Genomic DNA, 20943 nt, shown 5'->3' with positions numbered 1-20943 from the left:
AGACTTTGCTCTTTAGTCCTCCAAATCCACTCTCACCTCCACTCCCACCTCTTTTGTAAAGTAAATCCAATTTCATATGTTCCCAGGGAATTTACTGCTTAATGAAGCCATCGTTACAGAAAACACAAAGGGATGTTTGCAAATGGAGTTCCTGAGACAGCAGGCAGCAGGACAACAAACTGGGCCACTAGGGTTAAGAAATGACCACTCTCTCAATTAATATCCCTAGGGGCATTGCAGGCACACCCACCTAAATTACTCTAAAAAACAGTAAGTAAATAATAATTTCGTTTCCCTTTACAATGAAAAGAAAGGCCAGTGTGGTTGCTCTTAACATTAATCCCAGCATTTAGGGGAAGAGGCAGATTCAGGTGTATCTGAGTTTGAGGCCAGCCTGGGCAGGGAGGGAAGGAGGGAAGGAGGGAGGGAAGGAGGGAAGGAGGGAGGGAAGGAAGGAAGGAGGGAAGAAGGGAGAGAGGGAGGGAAGGAGAGAGGGAGGGAAGGAGAGAGGGAGGGAGAGAGGGAGGGAGGAGATTGAGGCTTAGCTTGTGACAGAGAACAGAAACTTTAATTGCAGAACCTCACAAACTCCTGGCTGTCCTCTAAGGTTGCATAATTACCGCCCCTATCAGATTCAAAGGTAAAGAAATCCAGCGACTTTGAGTTTCTATTCAGAGTTCTGAGACACCCGACCCCACAGTGTCTCACTTCCAGAGGCAGCACTGGCAACACAGCCTTAGTGGTTAAAGCACCTGCTTTGAATAAGACTCCAATCTTCGCCACTAGTGTGACTCAAAAAAAGTCATTTTATCCTGCTTGCCCTCAAGTTACCTCACTAGTAAAGTGCAAATCATTTCTCACAGGATTTCTAAGGGGATAAATGAATACATAAAATTCTGCGACAGCAATCTAGCCACAATCAGGGTGTGCCTGGCCCTAATGTACAGCCCCCAGGAATGGGTACGAGATCGATGGAGATGACTCCGGTTCAGGCGAAGTTGCTGGGTGTGACCCAGGAGAGGATGGGCTATGGGGATCCTCTGTGTGAAGCGGATGAGGAAAAAGTGGTACGGTGCCCGAGTAAAAGGCTCAACGACTGGAGGGTGGGTAGAAAAAGAAAGGCCACCTGGTGGACGCCTCAGGAGTTCCTGCAGTCCAGAGCTCAGGTGAGATGGCCATCCAGCTCTGCACAACCTCGACAACTCTCGGCTCCCAGGAAAGAAGATGCTGAGACGTTAATAAGGTCCACTGCCCCCCCCCCCCCCCCCCCCCCCCCCGTCTCTTCTTGGAGGGCCTGTTCTGGAGACTCGGGCTTAGCCGGGTTTCTCGGGAGAGAGTTGAAGCTGTGGGGTGTCTAGGGCGGAGACACAGCTAGGGGCCGGGTCAAGGAAACCGGCCGCCCCGGTGTTTTTGAGGGTGCCCACGCGGAGCTCAGCTGCTCCGCCTGCCTTAAAACGCTGGCACGCCGGGAACCAGGCCAGCAGGGGGCCAGGCTTGACCTTGACCGTTGGAGCTACTAGCTTGGCTCTCGCTGCCCGGCAACGGCGCGCTCCCCGCGGGCCCGCGGCTGCGCCTGCCCCTCCCTCAAGCGGAATCGCGGGCGATCCAGGCCGGGTTTTGCAGCGGAGCTGTTGGTTTGTGCGAGCCGAGTTCTCTCGGGTGGCGGTCGGCTGCAGGAGATCATGGTGCTGAGCGAAGTGTGGACCACGCTGTCTGGGGTCTCCGGGGTTTGCCTAGCCTGCAGCTTGTTGTCGGCGGCGGTGGTCCTGCGATGGACCGGGCGCCAGAAGGCCCGGGGCGCGGCGACCAGGGCGCGGCAGAAGCAGCGAGCCAGCCTGGAGACCATGGACAAGGCGGTGCAGCGCTTCCGGCTGCAGGTGAAGGCGGGCGCTGGGGCTGGGGTGGGCTGGCGTGGGCTGGCGTGGGGAGCACGGCTTGGGCAAGGCAGCAGCGCCAGGGGTCCGGATGGCAGGCAGCGCAGATGTGAGCCCCGGAACAGAAACCCCCTCCTCGAGCTAATGCATTCGGTCCTCTTTCTGCGCCAGGTGCAGCGCAAGGGGAAACGGAAAAGAAAAGGACAGGTGGTGGAGGCTGGGCGCTGTACTGGGTCAAAAAGAAGCTTTGTCCCGCGCCTTAGAATCTCGATAACCGACTATCAAAACGCTGGGGGGAAGAAAGACCGTTAGCCTGAGAATCAATAGAATTCATTAGGATTTAGGACTTTGGAATCCTGGAGTGATGACCCAAGAAGTCACGTCGATGGCCCAGGACACCCAGAGAGCTTAAAGTTCATGTTTGTTAATTTGTACATAGGGATCATAAAAGAGGAGAGAAAATAGACGCCTATGTACACAGGGAGTTAGTGGCCAAGCCCCTGTACGCCTTCCAGGTTTCTGCCTCCCGCATATTAGACACCTCGCAAACCCTCCTGTGAGCATCCTTCCAGTGGCTTCCCTGGATGACCCGGTCAGCAGACTTCACTTCTCATTCCCCCTTTGGATATTTCAGTGTGCACCTTTTGGGGGTTGAGAGAAAAGAGCCCGTGAGAAGGAGAAAAGATATCATCTTCAGGAGGGGAAACACACTGACCCCAGTTAGAATCCCAAATGCTGAAGTCTACATGTGTTTATGTGCTGAAGGATAGAAGAGTTGCTGTGGGTATTTGTGGGATCTGACAGGGAGGGATCTCAGATAATGAGGACAGCAGGAGTCAGAAAGGTGTTTCTGGGTCAGTATCAGGGAGGAATGCAGGTGAAATGCAGGTGAAAACTGCATTTGGCCGGTCCTCAGTTGCAGTGAGTGAGTGAGTTTTGAGCAAGAACGGCAACCAAGTGCTTTGTGGAACTCTTCATTCCTAGCAGTGGAGAGTGATTAAGAGGATTGGTCTCTGGATACCCAGCTGTGGCCCTGAATGCCCGCAAAACTTTGGCTTCCTGTAATCCTCTGTATTACCCTCCACCTTCACTAAGTCCAGCGTGCAGTCTTATGTCTCTATTGGAATAAAAGTCTATCTGGTTCCAGCCTACCCAGGCAGTGTTTGGAGCTAGCTCCTCCTAGGTCGGGAGGTTCTGATCCCACACCAGCCACCTCCTCTACCTGAGCACAGGCTTTTTGGTTATTCCTTGCTGGTGCCTTCTCAGGATCTTCATGCTGATCCTGGGCTAGGCCTGGGGAGCCTTGGCTGCTCTCTCATGTCCTTCTGTGCAGCCAGCTTTCAGAACAGCTTGGGGAGCAGCGCGGGAATCTGCCCACCGTTCCTGCCTACGGGAAGGAATACTTCTAGGCATAAGGAATCCATTTGGCTGGGAGGGCTGGGAGGGCTGGGAGGGCTGGGAGGGCTGGGAGGGCTGGGAGGGCTGGGAGGGCTGGGAGGGCTGGGAGGGCTGGGAGGGCTGGGAGGGCTGGGAGGCTGGGAGAAGGCTGGATCATCCTGCATTTCACCTCCCCTATTTCTTCTAAAAGAATTGCCCTTCAGTCTCTTAAAGAACAGAAGAATTTTCTTGCTTTCTCTTTGTTTCTCTCTCTCTTTCATCCTTTCTTTTTCCGCCTTTTTTTTTTTTTTTCCGACACAGGGTTTCTCTGTTTAGCCTTGGTTAGAACTTGCTCTGTAGATGAGGCTGGCCTTGAATTCACAGAGATCCACTTGCCTCTGCCTCCCAAGTGGGAGGGATTAAAGGTGTTCACGCCACCATCACCACCATCACCACCACCACCTGGCAAGAATCTTTTTTTCAAAGAATGTTTTAGGGCAGAGGTTTTGGCTCTAAAATGCAAAGCTGTTTTTATAATTTCCAGGAGCTAAAATTTAGCTGCGGACACCAAATTAGCTTTTTCAAGGAGGGAAGCTACCTTTGGGGTTTTAGGGGCCGGAAGCCAAAGGAATCTCTGTGGTGGCTTTGCTCGCTTTGAACTCGAAATATAGCGTAGGGTGCACTTGAACTCCTGGTTCTCCTGCCTCAGCCTCCCACATGCTGACCATGTGTTGCTGCACTCATTTCTCTGTGTGCTTCTTAGCAAATAAAAACCATATTCATATTCACACAGTTTTCAGTTCTCCCACACTTTTCGTTCTGTCTCGCTGTCCAGACTGAGTTAGAGACCAGCTCAAGAGACCCTCCTGTTTTAGCCATTGATACCTGGGACTTCAGGTTTGGCCTAGCACACCTCACTAAGGGTCCTGGTACACCTTATGGTAGTGCTCAGGAGATAGGGTTTTGTTGAAAAATCAGCCCAGCCTTGGGTTCAGCCCCTTCCCTTCTTCACCCCACAGAACTCTTCCTACCCAGCTCTGGCTTCCTTGGAGAAGAGAGAGGTGGCACCCGAGGCTGCCTCTGAAGCCTCTCTTCTAATGCTTCCTCCACCCATCCCTGAATAGCAAGGGGCACCTGGGAAGGTAGGACCCAGTGTGCTGGGAGGACAAAGCAGTTTGGTTCCTCTGATAGATACTATGCAAAGTTAACTTTGTGCTAAGGTAGACACAAGCTAGATAGCAATAGGACATGAACGTCTGAATCACAGCGGTTCACACAATGGCTCAACTTTCCCAGACTCAGGAGCAGCTGTGGGGAGAGGTGTATTTCTGGTTACTGTTGAACATTGGAAGCTTATCAGCAACAACCTTTCCCCTACTTTTCCCAGATGCTCCTGAGTGAACTTTTTTAAAAATACTACTTTTTATTTTTTTATTTGTGTGAAAGTTTTGCCTACATGTATGTTTGTGCACCATGTGCATGCCTGGTGCCTGCAATGGCCAGAGGGGCATCAAATCCCCTGGAAATGCAGTTATAGAAGATTGTGAGATACCCTGCGGGATTGTGGGAACTGAACCCAGGTCCTCTGGAAGAGCAGACAGTACTATGAACTTCTGAGCCATCTCTCCAACCCCTTTCCCCCATTGTTTCTACGCTGCGGACAAGAACCACAAGGAATAGACTATTAGCTAGAAGAGATGTCACAGGACATGATTCCTGCCCCAGGGCCTTTGCACATTTGATTTTGTTGTACTGTCTCATGCATTGTCTTGGTAAAAGTTCACTGACTCTCCCTACAAGTGACCCTCCCTTTACCAGATCCACAGTGGCTTTGTCTCCTGGCCTTTTTCAAGCCTTCCTTGCACCTGTCTTAAGATGATTCTGTTGATGAATTGAAAACACCACTGAGAATCTCTTCATCATCATTGTGATCAAGAGGAAGAAGCTTAAAATAGTACACAAGAGATAAAAGCATGAGAGAAAATGAGACAACCCGAGAGTCTGAAATTAGGACAACAGATAGTTCAGGAGGGGAAGAAACAGTTGGGAGAGGGGCAGTGCTTAAAAGATAGGTACAGTAGGGGCTGGGGATTTAGCTCAGTGGTAGAGCGCTTACCTAGGAAGCGCAAGGCCCTGGGTTCGATCCCCAGCTCCGAAAAAAAGAACCAAAAAAAAAAAAAAAAAAAAAAAGATAGGTACAGTAACTTGTTTTTTTTTTTAAATTTATTTATTATATATCAATATACTGTAACTGTCTTCAGACACACCAGAAGAAGGCATCAGATCTCATTACAGATGGTTGTGAGCCACCATGTGGTTGCTGGGACTTGAACTCAGGACCTGAGCCATCTCTCCAGCCCATAGTAACTTCTTAAAAAATTTCTCCATGCTGGGTGGCCATACAGTTAGCTGGAGGAAATCAGTGCCTGGCTCTCTGCTTCCCTCCCTAATATTCACAGATTGGCCTCTCTCTGGTGCAGGCTTAGTTTGGTGGTTTGGGAGAGAGATGATGTCTCAGTTGCCTGATGCTAACTGAAGATTTAAAAATAGCTGTTAGTAACCTCGTTATCTGCTGTCAACGGAAGGCACTGGGGAGAAGGGAAGTAGTGAGAATGGGAACCGTCTTAGGGTTTCTGTTGCTGTGAAGAGATGGTACTGTTCTGTGACCATGGCAACTCTCTTGTTGCTGTGTTTTGTTTTAGAGACAGGGTTTGTCTGTATAGCCCTGGCTGTCCTGGAACTCATTCTACAGACCAGGCTGGCCTAGAACTCAGAGATCTGCCTGCCTCTGCCTCCTGAGTGCTGGAACTAAAGGCATGGGCTACCACCACTGGCAACTCTTATAAAGAATTTAACTGGGGTTGACGTACAGATTTAGAGGTTTAGACCATTATCGTCGTGGCAGGAGCATGGTATACCGGCCGACACGTTGCTGGAGACGTACGTACCAGAGAGTTCTACGTCTGGATCAGCAGGCAGCAGGAAGAGGGAGACACCAGGCCTGGCTTGAGCATCTGAACCCTCAAAGCCCACCCCCAGTGACACATTTCCTCCAACAAAGCCACACTTAACACAACAGGGCCACACCATCTAAAGGTGCCACTCCCCTGTGACCAAACATTCAAATCTGTGAGTCTATGCAGACCATAGACTTCCTGGTCAGACCACCTGAGGGCTTGTTGATAACTTTGAGTTGATAACTTCTCGAGGAGACTTGCCAAGGGAGGGACTTGGCAGGCAGCTTTAGCAAGGAGGGAGGAGTGGCAGGCAGGCTGCCAGTGGTAATTGCCCCGGGGTAGTGGGTACTGTGCTGGTTTTGACTTTCTTTGCTCTATTTCAGGCATTTTTAAAATGAAACAATGATCACATGAAGTATTTCAGAGACTCATGTATTCCAGGCTGGGTCTGAACTCATTATAGACATTAAAGATGACCTCAGACTTCTGACCCTCTACCCTCAACCATGTCTGGTGTTTGTTTGTTCCTTTGTTTATTTTTTGAGACAGGGTTTCTCCAGTTAGCCCTGGTGGTCCTGGCACTTGATTTGTAGACCAGGCTGGCCTTAAACTCAGGGATCTCTCTGTCTCTGCTTCACTTGAGTGCTGGGATTAAAGGCCTGTGCCACCACTCCTGTCTACCATGCTTGGTGTTATGTGATGCTGGGGAATCACACCCAGGCCTTTGTGAACACTAGGAAATGGTTCAGCTGTATTCTTTGACTTTTATTTTACCTTCTTTTGTTTAAAAATGTGTGTGTGTGTGTGTGTGTGTGTGTGTGTGTGTGTGTGTGTGTGTGTTTGTTTTGCAACAGTTTACTCTGTAGCCCAGGCTGACATCCGATTCATGGCAATCCTCCTGCCTCCACTTCCCAAGTACTGGGATTACAAGCATAAGCCTCCAATGCCTGGGACAAATACGAAGCCCAGTTTGGGTTCATTGTGGGAAAGGAGAGGCAAGGGACAGTGCTTTAGCAGTATGGTGGCTTTGTGAAAACCATGAGTACGGACAGCAGTGATGTGGGTTTTCACAAATGAGGGACCCGAGGAGTGTATCTCTCTCTATCCAAGAGAAACTGAAGACAGTGGCTTATGGTCTAAAGCCTCTGAAGACCTGAGCAAAGCCCGGAGGAAGATATATATGCTTAAGTATTTGATGGGCCTGGTTACGGGAGGTTGCAGGAAGGGTGGGCTGAGCTGTGGGGGTGGTGAGTCACTGATTGGTCTAATACCCTGGAGGAGGACCCAGGAGGATGTTTGTGGGTAGGTGCAAGGGTGTGGCTTGGAACCTCCTTTCTTAGAAGTTACCACTCTCCAGCACACCCTGTTTTTTTTTTTAATCCCTTACTATCTAAAATTCATATTTGATTGTGTCTCAGTTTGTGTTTTCTGTTACTGCGATAAACAGCACGACCTAAAATAAGTTCAGTTTATTTCAACGACAAGTTGTAGTCCATCACTGGGGGAAGGCGAAGCAGGAACTCCATTTACTGCTGTGGTGCCATAGACAGCAGGCTCTTCATGCCTGTCTAGCAAGGGTATGCCAGTTATCTCCCTTTGGGTGTGGTCTTCAGCCACACAAAGCTTAACAGAGGCTTTTCTTGTGGTTGCACTTCCTGCCAGGGCTTGTAGGCAGTGGGTGTCCTGTGCTGGGTGGGTAGGACATCACTGCCTATGTTGCTTAAAAAAAGAATGTATTTCATGTCTATGAGTGCTTTGCTTGCATGTGTGTATGAGTACCACATGTGTGCCTGTGCCTGCAGAGGTCAAAAGAAGGTATCAGATCTCCCAGACCTGGAGTTACAGATGGTCGTAGGCCATCATGTAAACCCATCCCAGGTCCTCCGCAAGAGCGAATGTTCTTTGCCACTGAGCCATCCCTTCAGCCCCACGCCTTACCTTTCTGGTCCTAAACATAGCACTTCTTTTCTTTTAGTTTCAGTCTTTAAATCTGTGCAATGGGAATGTTGGTAAGAGTTAATCAAGACGCTGGGCAGTGATGGTGCACACCCTTAGTCTCAGTACTCAGGAGGCAGAGGCAGGTGGGCTAGCCTGGTCTATAGAGAGACTTCCAGGACAGCCAGGGCTATCCAGAGAAGCCTTGTCTTGAACACGCCCCCCCAAAAAGTTAATTAAGACATAGAGGGTCATAGGCTTGGTGTTAAAGACCGTAGTTCTGTCTCCTTTGAGCAGTGGGGCAGGAAGGTGGTGAAAGCTCAAGGCTAGCCTGGTCATAACGGAGCCCTTCTTTCAAAAAACAAACATAACCAGGTTTGGTGGTGCACATTTTTAGTCCTAGCACTTGGGAGAGGCAGGCAGATGTGTGAGCTTGAGGCTAGCCTGGTCTATATAGCGAGAACCTGTCTCAAAACAAACCCAAGTGGAACATTGGCTAGGCCTACCATGGCGTTACAGAGGTGAGCACACACCACCAGCGCTACACCAAACAGAAACCAACCAACCAAAAGACACCTTGAAGGAAGTAGGAGCAGGGACAGTTGTTGGGAGGAAGGAGTTCAACAGGTATGTGCGTGTGCACGGTGGGGCAAGGGGAAGGGGGATCAGAAATGAGAGAAGGTAATGGGGGGGGATATGATCGCAATGCATTACATAACAGGAAAAAACTGTCAGAAATAGAAGAAAAGAAAATGAAAAATAAGCATGTGAATGGGGGGTGGGGACCCAAAGCAACAAATCCTAATCAGCACTGTGCCCTGCGGGGCGGGCGGGAGGGAGGCAGACGTGCTCAGCGCAACCAGTGCCATCGCCAGCAGGCTTCCAGAGGCTACGTTTGCCTGGCCTGGCTTGTCAAAGGCCTGTCTAGTGTCAGGGACATTAGCAAGTGACGGGGAGCACCAGCTTGTTTTCTGTGAGGACAGAGTGGCGGACTCAGTCCCTGGAAGGGGATGGGGGGTGGGGGAAGGGGGAAGATGAGATTGGGATGTAAAGTAAATGAATAAATTAATGGAAAAAATGAAAGTTGCATGTGTGAGATGATATAATACGTTATCCGCAGAATCCTGACCTGGACTCGGAGGCCTTGCTGACCCTGCCCCTACTCCAACTGGTACAGAAGTTACAGAGTGGAGAGCTGTCCCCAGAGGCTGTGTTCTTTACTTACCTGGGAAAGGTAAGCCCCAGGCTAACCAAAACCTCTTCTTCACCGGCTGAGGGGAAAACCTGGCCTGGAGTTGTCCTGCTCTGGGTTGTGGTAGAACATCCGTGCCAGGGACTACCAGGAAGGGAAGGAGCCTTTGTGCGTGCATGCATGCATGTGTGTGTGTGTGTGTGTGTGTGTGTGTGTGTGTGTGTGTGTGTGTGGACACTGAGCATACTGTCTTAGCTAGAAACATGGCTTTCAGCCCAGATTTTCCTCTCCCGCCTCCACCTCTGGTTCCCAAGTCTGTTTTGTTCCCTTCTGTCTTTGGTCCCCACCCACCTTTAGCCATCCTGGTTTTCACTTCTCCCCTCCTCTGTAAGCTGCAGCAGCCTCCTGGCAGAAGCCCGTCCAGATCTTCATCCCCAACCATCCAAGTTGAACTCAGGGTCTGCCTTGCTTTGCTTGCTTTGTGCTGGTACTTTGTCCCAGGATTCTCTTTCTTTCTGCTTGCCCTCCCAGGCCATTGATTCTCCTGAGTCTGCCCTGCTAGGTCCCTGCTCCCCCCACCCCCCACCCCTCCCATTCACAGGCAAGGCTCAACTCTGTCCCTCCTCAGGTTCTCCCCAGGTCCCGTGGACAGGGATTTCTTTAAAAATTAAATATATGTGTATTTGTCTGTGTGAGGGGGTATGGGTAATGTGTGTGGGTGCTCTTGGAGTCCAAAAGAGAGCACTGGGACCCATGGAACTTAAGTTACAGGTGGCCGTGGAGCCGCCTGATATAGGTGCCAGAAATCAAACTGGGGTCTTCAGGAAGAACAGTCCTTAGAAAGAACTCTAGGGCACAGAGCCATCTCTCCAGCCCTGATGGAAATTATTTCCCTTTAAGCCTTCACGCCAAACACATTGTCTTTCACATAAGAAACGCTCAGGGATGGCTCAGTGGTTAAGAGTACTGACTGCTCTTCTAGAGGTCCTGAGTTCAAATCCCAGCAACCACATAGAAGCTCACAACCATCTGTAATGAGATCTGATGCCCCCTTTTGGTGTGTTTGATGTATATTTATTATACAGTGTATATAATAAATCTTAAAAAAAAAGCTTAAGAAAAACGAGTAAGACAGATTGTGCGTTCTGGTACATTCTAAATGTGATAATGTGATTGACGGTGACCCCAAGTAAGTGTCAATGTCAGGGGGAGGTGTGTTATGATGTTAAAAGGGATGAGCAGCCAGTGTCATTGACAGAGACACAGGGACTCCTGAGGCCTTGAAGAGGCCCCTAGAGAACAGCATTGTAATTGCACACAGGCTCCTCCCTTCTTGCCTTGGATAGCTTGGTGACTGATATCTGCAGTTTTGAATGTGGCCCCACAACCTACTCTTCTCCAGTTGTCTTCCAGGAGCAGGGGATATTGTTAGGTTGAACCTAGGTGTCCCCTCTCTTGTTTCTGGGGCCCTGGGCCCGTTGCTGGAAGTTCTAGATACCTCCTGTCAGTATATCAATTCTTGGTGGAGCCTTCCACAGTTACCAGGCAACAGCCAGGTATGCCTGGCTTACCATAAAAGGTGCCTCCTCCTTCTGTCTTATTCTCTCTGCCCCTTCTTTCCCTAACCCCTTTCTCCCTCTCTGGCCTTCCCCCTCCCCCCTCCCCATGTGTTCCTGGCTGGCTTCTTCTCTTCTCCTTCCCTCCCTCTCTCTTCCCACTTTGCAGCTCCCCTTCCCATGCCCTAAATACACTCTATTCTACACCATACCCTACTATATTACCCAGGGTGCACTATATTCTAAACTAAACTGTCATATGGCTGGTACCTCAGGGGGAAGGGATGCCTCAGCATGGGCCTGCAGAGGCACCCCCTTCCACCTTACCATACCTGACTCTATCAAACATATCCTTGGTTCTTTCTTTTTTATATAAAACACAACAACCACACAACAATAACCCTTATTTCTCTATTGAGGTCAGTCATCTGTGTGACTCAAGAGTCCCAAGGAAAAGGGAGGCTCAGCTTGGCCAAGGCTGAGGCCTGGCACTGGACAGAGAAAGGAGTGTCAGGGTCTGGTCTAGCCTAACCGGGCAGCAGCTAACTCCTAGCATGACCTGGAGCGGAAGTGGAGGTCTGCTTCTGACGGCCTCCTGTCTATCTCCCTGGTCAGAGACATGGCTTGGAAGTATGGAAGCAGTGGCCAGTGGTCATCTTCCTAGCTACTCTCTGCTGAGCACTTCTGAGGATGACCTGGCCCAGCCTGGGTGAAGCTGGTGCAGCCTCTGAGCCATGTTTCTGGTTACCCTTTCCCTTACATGAGGTGTAGAAGGAGGAATGTTAAAAAGAGAGGAAGCTGGCTTCCTTGTGTCCATTTCCCTGTCCCTAGGCCTGGGAAGTGAACAAAGGGACCAACTGCGTGACCTCCTATCTGACCGACTGTGAGACTCAGCTGTCCCAGGCCCCACGGCAGGGCCTGCTCTATGGTGTCCCTGTGAGCCTCAAGGAATGCTTCAGCTACAAGGTACACCCTGCTGGCTCTCAGCCTTCCATACTGCCTCTGTCTGCATCCAGCTCCGGGGGCCTTAAAGGACATCTGGGGTCCAGCGGCCTTGGAGGTTCTGTCTGGCCAGTGTAGTGGTGGTGGGCGTATCCCTGGGCTGATGAAGGGTCCTGAGTCATTGCTGGTGTCTTCTTTGTACCCGTCTCTTTCCCTAAGGGCCACGACTCCACACTGGGCTTGAGCCTGAATGAGGGCATGCCATCGGAATCTGACTGTGTGGTGGTGCAAGTGTTGAAGCTGCAGGGAGCTGTGCCCTTTGTGCATACCAATGTCCCCCAGTCCATGTTAAGGTTGGTCCCTCAGAGTTGGTCTAACCATGAGGTGGGAGTAGGCAGAGGACAGTTGTTGTTGTGACCTGGGCTGACCTTTTTCCTGCTTCCTCCAGCTTTGACTGCAGTAACCCTCTCTTTGGCCAGACCATGAACCCATGGAAGTCCTCCAAGAGCCCAGGAGGTTCCTCAGGGGGTGAGGGGGCTCTCATTGGATCTGGAGGTTCCCCTCTGGGTTTAGGCACTGACATTGGCGGCAGCATCCGGTTCCCTTCTGCCTTCTGCGGCATCTGTGGCCTCAAGCCTACTGGCAACCGCCTCAGGTATGCTGGGCACAGGGAGGTCTTGGACTCCTAAAGAAAGCATGACTCGGCTCAGCCTTTAAGCTCTCTAGGCAGCAGGAGGGAGTCACTGACCAGCATTTGGTGAGGGTGTGGGAGGGGATTAGTTACCACCAGCTATTCGTGGTTTCCCTTCCAGTGCTGGGAGTTTATAGAGACATGGCTGGGTTTGAGGTGAGCATAGGGTAGCCAGCGCTTGTTTCCAATGTCTTGTGTTTCTGACCAGCAAGAGTGGCCTGAAGGGCTGTGTCTATGGACAGACGGCAGGTGAGTGAGTCTCTGGTACTCTTGGTGCCCTGGAGGGTGTGTGGGGGAACATCTTGATTTGCCTTTGCCCCTCTTTTCTCTGTGGGTGTTAGCTGATTGCCAAGCCACTGTAGGTGTCAGTCCTTACTGCCCTTTCTTGCTCACTCTGGAGCCACAGACCAATCCTTACTCAGACCTAGGGCTCATTGGAGGTCAAGTGACCTCTCTTCCTTCCTTCCCTACAGTGCAGCTTTCTCTTGGCCCCATGGCCCGGGATGTGGAGAGCCTGGCGCTATGCCTGAAAGCTCTACTGTGTGAGCACTTGTTCACCTTGGACCCTACCGTGCCTCCCTTGCCCTTCAGAGAGGAGGTGAGTGGGGATGGGGATGGGCAAGGGGAGGAGACTCTAGAACCCAGGTGGAGTGGGCTGGTGGCAGCTGCTACTGCACCTCTGGCCACCAGGTGGCACCAGTGCATGAATTTGGAAGCTCTTAGGCTTTTCCCCTAAGGACTGCTAGCTAGCGACTCCTTAAACCTCGGGAACTCCTCGGAAAGAAATTGTTGAGTTTGCCCTTCGTAAATAGCGTCCCTTAGAGTATTCCTGCCCATCTCCCCAGAAAACAGGCTGCCTGGCAAGTAGGCTGAATGAGGTGAGAACAGTATGGAGTGTGGACTTCCCAAATATCAGACAGAACTGAATGGCTTATTCCCTGAAGCCTGCCTTGTATCTAAGAGGGAAGGGCAGGGTGGAGCCAGGAGTGGGCTAGGATTAGGTCAGGGCTATGATGTAACACTCGGGAGCTTTCACTGAGAGGGTCGGAGTCTTGGCGAGCTGATGTCCCTGACTGTTAGCCACTGATGAGCTGACAGGGAATCAGGGAATTGGGGAGATCACAGAGGTTATCTTCTTTGTGTACAAAGCTTTTGGGAGTAGTCAGAGCAGATGAACAGTGTCTCATTCATGTCAACTATGGGAGACAAGCGCCACTTCCAGAATTCCTGCATTTCCTTCTCCCGGTGCAGGCCTCCTGCTTTTCCCAGTGAAGCTGCCTTGAAGGGGCTGAGGGTCCCCATGTAGTGAGTGGCATAGTTATTTTTAGAAGTTAGGGCAGGCGGGAAGGTCTGTGTGGAGTAGGTTTGTCTCCTTAGCAAACAGGTTCAAACAGTTGTAGCCTGAACCCCTTCTGAGAGGGGAGAGTGAGGAGGTCTGGAAGAGCTTTTGACAGGAGTGAGGGCAGTAACAGAACCTCCACTCAGAAGGCAGAGTGCATGGTTGGGCTTCTGTCGTTGGGTAGCCCGGGTTTCCTCTTACAACTACTGGGAATGCCTTCATTCCCGCTGAGTCCCTGGGGCATTTTGTGAAAGGGTGCGGATGATCTGTTGCTAATACAATATAGCTCAGGGGAAAGGATGTCAGGATTCAGACTGTAGCCTTGTAGCTATAGTGGACCTAGAGGGTCTCCTTCTCTAAGCATTCTGCAAGGACCCTTCTCTTCTGCCCCAACCCCATTTCTTATGTTTGCTTCTAGGTCTATAGAAGTTCTAGACCCCTGCGTGTGGGGTACTATGAGACTGACAACTATACCATGCCCAGCCCAGCTATGAGGAGGGCTCTGATAGAGACCAAGCAGAGACTTGAGGCTGCTGGCCACACGGTATGGGGCCTGCTCTGCTTCAGGGGAGTCTCCTATGCCAGTTCCTCCCAGGTCCCTTCATTCCTTGCTATTTAGTCATCTGGGATGAGAAGTTTGGCTATGCGAGACCAGTCTAAAGATGGCTGAGGTGGGAGTACTGGGGAAAATAGTTGGTGGGGTACTTAACCTGTGCTGGGAATGTGTGAGTGCATGTGTCAATGGTGTACAGCTTTCTAGAGATTCCTGGGGACATGAGGCTGTCGGCCAGTGGGCATGGTTTGTTAATTCTGAGACGACTTCATGTGTGGATCCAGACTTCTCATGAGGTTGTAGATCAACAAAGCTGACCTTTTAGCTTTGTGGTCATGTGACACCAGTCATCCTCATGGCTACCAGGGCAGCATCTGAGCTATGGGAGCCAAAGGCCTTGTAGTATCTGTGGGCCTTACCTACTTCAATCTCTGCAGCTGATTCCCTTCTTACCCAACAACATACCCTACGCCCTGGAGGTCCTGTCTGCGGGCGGCCTGTTCAGTGACGGTGGCCGCAGTTTTCTCCAAAACTTGTGAGTGCTGTTGGGCTTGAGGATCTAGGGTGGGATCAGAACAGTGCAGGGGCCTGTGCTCAGTGGTCATGAGCACGGGATGTTCTTCCAGATGATCCAGGTTTGATTCCCAGCACACACATGGCAGCTCACAACTGGCTGTTAACCCAGTTCCAAGGTATCTGATACCCGCCCGTCCTCGCCTCCGCAGGCACCAGGCACACACGTGAAGCACAGAAACACATGCCGGCAAACACTTAGGCACATACAATAAATTTAAAAAAAACGTGCAGACCCAGGGAGAGCAGGTAGGCCCAGGATGCACACATGGAAGATCTGGACGGGGACCTTGCTGTCCTTTGAGTTATGCAAGTTGAAGCTGGAGATACCGTACCACAGAGACATAAGACACAAGGGGAGGCTGGGAGGTAAATCCATGCCCCTCTGAGCTAAGCGTCCTGTGGTGTGCAGGTGTGTAAAGGCTTCCCTGTTGTGTGTTAAGTCTGGACAGCAGTCTTTCCTGAGCCAAGTCTTTCTTTTCAGGCCTCAGTTTTCCTTTTTCTGAATGGGTATGTGGAGGCTTACCCCGTGCTTGGGAGGCAGAGACAGGAAGATCTCTGTGAGTTTGAGGGCAGCCTGGTCTAATGAGAGAGTCTTGGATGACCAGGACTAGACAGAGAAACCCTTTCTCAAAAAACCAAAATAAATAAATAGATAATAGATAGATAGATAGGTAGATAGATAGATAGATAGATAGATAGATAGATAGATAGATAGATAAGAGGCTTGCTAGAGAGCAGCTAGTTGCAGCTGTTTGCAGAGGGCTGGCTCAGGTCATGAACCTGCTCTTTGGTCTCACTGTAGGTTTTTGGGGAGCCTATCCTGCAGCCCCATTCAGAGATGTAGGCTGGCATCAGGGCTGAATAGAAAATGCGGAGGGAGGTAGTTCCTCTGTCTGTCTCCACTGGTCTCCACTGGGCAGAGTCCAGGCACTTTCCAAAGTGTGCTTTGCAAAGAGGCCAAGGAAGGACCTGGATATCCACACTCTTGGAGTTGGGTGAGGAAGGAGGAGAACAGGACCGCCCAGTCACAGGCTTGCAGTGACGGGAAGGGGGAGGGGCAGAGGAGCAGAGTCATCTTAACTAAACTTTTTGTCTTCCAGCAAAGGTGACTTTGTGGATCCCTGCTTGGGAGACCTGATCTTAATTCTGAGGCTGCCCAGCTGGTTTAAAAGACTGCTGAGCCTCCTGCTGAAGCCTCTGGTGAGAGTACCAGGCATGCAAGGACACACCCTCTCGGTCCCCATCTTATGGTACCTCATGGTCTCTGGTTCTTCCTTCCTTCTTCCCCTGGTCTCTAGGTCTAGACAGGCATGGTCTCCTCATCTCTTCTACCCTGACTGCTTTTTTTCCACCCTGTAACAAACCTGTTTGTCAAAAGGGGAGTGGCTTGGGGCTGGGAGGTGGGAGAGCATGGAGGAGGTGGCATTGGTCACCAGTTACTAACCCTGTCTGTTCTGGTGCAGTTTCCTCGGCTGGCAGCCTTTCTCAACAGTATGCGTCCTCGGTGAGAACTTTTCCTGTATCCTAATGCCTGCCCCTGTGTTTCCTCAGTGGTATAGTCTGAGTCCAAGTGGTTTTGACAGAAAAATCTCCGGGAGAAATAGATGCTAAGGTTGAGGTGTTCTAGGCAGGGAGGTCAACCTGTGACCGTCAGGTGGGACCCTCAGATCTGGATGATCTGAGGACGAGGGCCTGAGTGCAGAGCAGGTCCGGCTACATAGGGGGAGGCATAGGGAAAAGGCAGAAAGGAGTTAGCCCGAACTGTGGTGGGTCGGGGACTGTGGGTACCAAGGAGACAGGCAAAAAGCTGTTAGGACTCTGAACTGAACTGGTCTGGACCTGGTCCTACCTGACCCTTTGTAGCTGGTCTTCAAAAGAAGGATGATCCACCTCAGTCCCAGCATGATGTCTGTGGACATAGTCCTCTGACCTCCAGATATTAAGGACTTTTGACAGCCCTATCCTCTCTTGTAGCTCAAGGGTCACGAGGAATCAGGCCTGGTCTAGTGCTGGTTTAGCTATGAAGTCACTAACCCACCCAGCCTGAGCCCTTGAAATCCTGGATTTTTCTGTCTGGACAGCAGGGCCTTAATTTCCTCCCTTGGAGCTCCCGTGGGGTTGAATGAGCTCTTGAAGTGATGGGAGTAGGGTGTCTGATGTTGATGCTGATGGCTGTGACCTCCTCTATCTCCTCAGGTCAGCTGAAAAGCTGTGGAAACTGCAGCATGAGATTGAGGTAAGGTCTGAGCCCTGGGGAGCAGGGGAGGGTGCAATTGCATCCGCCAGCAGTCTTCTCCAGATGCTACTCCCACTGGGGCCCTGGAGTGGCCTGCTTTTCCTTCCTCCCCAGTGACTGTGGCTTGGGCCCTTCTGTGATGTTCATTTGTCTGGTATCCGTCCTTGGAGTCTGGCTCAGACTAGGGCTCCTGTCCTGGGCCCCTCTTGGTTCCTCTGGGACTATCTGTGTCCATGTCAGTAAGTGGCTCCATTTTGCAGAAAGTGTTTTGTCTGTGGTGGAAACAATATCCTCAAGAGGCAGCATTCCCGTCTCTTGGTGGCTCCGCTCAGATCTAGTAGCAAGTGTTAGGGCCAGAGCCACCGCAGTGTCCGTTGGACATCACGGGATGCCCTGGCTCTATTTGAGCACCTCCCACCGTGTGCGTGTGTCCCTTCAGATGTATCGCCAGTCTGTGATTGCCCAGTGGAAAGCGATGAACTTGGATGTGCTGCTGACCCCCATGTTGGGCCCTGCTCTGGATTTGAACACACCGGGCAGAGCCACAGGTGAGGCCTACTGCCCCTCACTAATACTCTCATTCCCGCCCCCTTCCGAGTTCAGCCCATGCACTATAGAGCAATGGGGTAGAAGAGGAGAAGTTCCAAGGGAACACATCCTCCATGGAGGGGCAGCTTGCCCCTTTGGGCCTCACTAGCTTCGTCAGCTAAGGAGATGGAAGATGTGGGGAGAGCATGAGCTCTCTAGCCTGAGCACTGTGCACGCAGGACGTCCCCTTGCAGAGTCTGCAGTTTGGGGAGATGGTGTTTGAATCTAGGTGGGATTTAGATAATCCAAGAAAATAGGAGCAACATTCCAGGGGACACTGCGTGGATAGAGGCACAGAGGAGCATCAGGAAGTCTTGCTGGCCTCTGTGCTTTACCACAGACCTTAGGCCCGGGAGAGGGACTTGTCCTAGCTGTGGATGCAGGGCACCATTCTGTGTGTGGGATAAGGGTGACTTAAGGCCCAGAGAGGAAAGTCAGCACTGCAGGTGTCAGGGCTTGCCACAACCAGTGTGTTTTCTTCCCAGGGGCTATCAGCTACACCGTTCTCTACAACTGCCTGGACTTCCCTGCGGGGGTGGTGCCTGTCACCACTGTGACCGCCGAGGACGATGCCCAGATGGAACTCTACAAAGGCTACTTTGGGGATATCTGGGACATCATCCTGAAGAAGGTAAAACCTGCCTGTCCCCTAGTTCTCTGCTCCCCAGACCCAGCTGCTGTAGAGGACAGAGTCCTACTACTCGCAGGCTTTGCCAGCCTTCCTTAGCAGAGCTCCATGACTGCTGCTGGCCCTCCCCAGCAGAGTCTGGACCTGGGGTGTGGGCTTTACTGCGTTTCTCCATCCTGATGTCTGTATCCCATTGCAGGCCATGAAAAATAGTGTCGGTCTGCCTGTGGCTGTGCAGTGCGTGGCTCTGCCCTGGCAGGAAGAGCTGTGTCTGAGGTTCATGCGGGAGGTGGAACAGCTGATGACCCCTCAAAAGCAGCCATCGTGAGGGTCGTTCATCCGCCAGCTCTGGAGGACCTAAGGCCCATGCGCTGTGCACTGTAGCCCCATGTATTCAGGAGCCACCACCCACGAGGGAACGCCCAGCACAGGGAAGAGGTGTCTACCTGCCCTCCCCTGGACTCCTGCAGCCACAACCAAGTCTGGACCTTCCTCCCCGTTATGGTCTACTTTCCATCCTGATTCCCTGCTTTTTATGGCAGCCAGCAGGAATGACGTGGGCCAAGGATCACCAACATTCAAAAACAATGCGTTTATCTATTTTCTGGGTATCTCCATTAGGGCCCTGGGAACCAGAGTGCTGGGAAGGCTGTCCAGACCCTCCAGAGCTGGCTGTAACCACATCACTCTCCTGCTCCAAAGCCTCCCTAGTTCTGTCACCCACAAGATAGACACAGGGACATGTCCTTGGCACTTGACTCCTGTCCTTCCTTTCTTATTCAGATTGACCCCAGCCTTGATGGACCCTGCCCCTGCACTTCCTTCCTCAGTCCACCTCTCTGCCGACACGCCCTTTTTATGGCTCCTCTATTTGTTGTGGAGACAAGGTTTCTCTCAGTAGCCCTGGCTGTCCAGGACCTCACTCTGTAGATGAGGCTGGCTTTCAACTCACAAGGCTGCCTGCCTGGGTGCTGGGATTAAAGGCGTATGCCACCACAGCCTGGTCTGTTGGGTTATCTTTTAGGGTCATCTCTGTGACCCGTCTTCTACTTATATATCCACAAATCAGAACACTGGACCAGGGAAGAAGTTGTCACGCTGGATACCTGCCAGGGAACACGTCTAGAGACAGCAGTGTCATCCATTTGAGCTTCTCAGCCAAATATGTCTCCAGTCTATACTTGTTAGCTTGCCAGTATTGGCCTGTCTTCCGAAGTCTCCTACATGCGGTAACCTAGGATACCTTAAGTGAGTGATACCACTTGTAGTCTGGGCTCTATCATTGTATGCCTAGCACCCAGCATGGTCCCGGGCACTTAGTGGGCAGCCAGGGAAGGCTTGGAGGGATGGCAGCTTTATCCTAGCAAATCCATTTTGTCACGTCCTGATTACTTCCTGTGTCACCCATAATAGGGAATTTCCCAGGTTGTCTCTGACCTGCTTCCCTTATCTAACCTACTTTCTTCACTTTGATTCATGGCCACAGGGACAAATATCTCCTCGTCTGTGATCAACCTAGAACTTTCTTTTGGTCTAGAAAGCTGCATGCATCAACTTCCACCAACCCTGAGCTCCTCCACCCTTTCTTCGTCCAGCCCATAAGCGCATTAAGTTCCTCCCACACTATGCTCAGGGTAACCAGACAGAAACAGTCCCTGCTTGAATGGTTTTTTATTCTACCAGCAACTGTGTAATTACATCTTGTGTCCCAAGTGCTATAAAGCAGAAGTCCCTGGGTATGTTGTCATCAAGCATGTGTGTCAGGGAGTGCTTCCTGTGCGAAGTGACGCGTAAGCTGGAAAGTGCATGGTCAGTGGGAGCTAAGGAGTGAGTATTTCAAGAAGGGCGGCGTTGATGTAAGTGCTGCTGATGTAATGGGATAAGGACAGGTGAAGGGAGGGAGAACTCCGCCTGCCATCATTGAATTGAGGGCCCACTGTTTGCCAGACACTTTTCAAAAGGCTGCCGAGGTCCGTCCTTGCTTTTAGGGGACTCATTTTCTAGACAGGGGCCATGCAAATTCGACCATAAATAAAATAATTTCTGCTGATAATAAGAGTGAATAAATAAAAGAGGGCGCTCGCAGCCCAAGGAAAGATGAGGGAGTGAGGTTCAGGTGCCCAGGGTATGGTGCAGCTGTCACAGGGCCTTCCAGAGGGGCCTGAGGGCATCACCAGACAGTATTTGAAATAGAACAGGTTAGGATAGCAAGAGGTAGAACGATGGATTAGGACGAGCTCTGGAGGTGTCTTGAAGGTGATTCAGCATCCGCATCCAAGTGACTTGAGGCTCAAATCCAACAGTGTTAACCACAAACTTGACTCCTGTGTCTCCTGACTTCCGGGTGAGAGGGTAGTCACTAGTCCCTTGGTCACAGTGGTTACATTGACTAGCTTCTGGATGGCTGTGACTCCTCCTGAAACATCACAGGGTTCCTAACGTGAGTCCACTCTCTTGCTCCTGGCTCTTATAGCTTTCCTTTTCTCCCCATCCTTACCA

At 51.2% G+C, this 20943-nt stretch overlaps 1 protein-coding gene across 3 annotated transcripts; it reads left to right on the top strand.

Annotated features, from left to right (window-relative positions):
- The first annotated feature begins 1607 nt into the window (after positions 1-1607).
- Faah (fatty acid amide hydrolase) lies at positions 1608-20497 on the top strand. 3 transcript variants are annotated; one of them, XR_015687445.1, is made up of 16 exons: positions 1608-1877; positions 9264-9377; positions 11723-11857; positions 12053-12186; positions 12282-12488; positions 12733-12773; positions 12998-13122; positions 14282-14407; positions 14854-14951; positions 15795-15987; positions 16093-16192; positions 16456-16496; positions 17189-17228; positions 17668-17776; positions 18302-18447; positions 18644-19442. XR_015687445.1 is itself a non-coding variant. In NM_001369126.1 (15 exon segments), coding segments are annotated over 15 exon segments (1740 nt in total). In that variant the 5' UTR covers positions 1622-1682; the 3' UTR covers positions 18773-20497.
- The last annotated feature ends 446 nt before the right edge of the window (positions 20498-20943 follow it).

Source organism: Rattus norvegicus, chromosome 5, assembly GCF_021556685.1.
Source record: "Rattus norvegicus strain SHRSP/BbbUtx chromosome 5, alternate assembly SHRSP_T2T, whole genome shotgun sequence".
Lineage (NCBI taxonomy): Eukaryota > Metazoa > Chordata > Mammalia > Rodentia > Muridae > Rattus > Rattus norvegicus.
The sequence above is the reverse complement of the archived record's forward strand: the minus strand, read 5'-3'. Positions and strand labels throughout refer to the sequence as shown.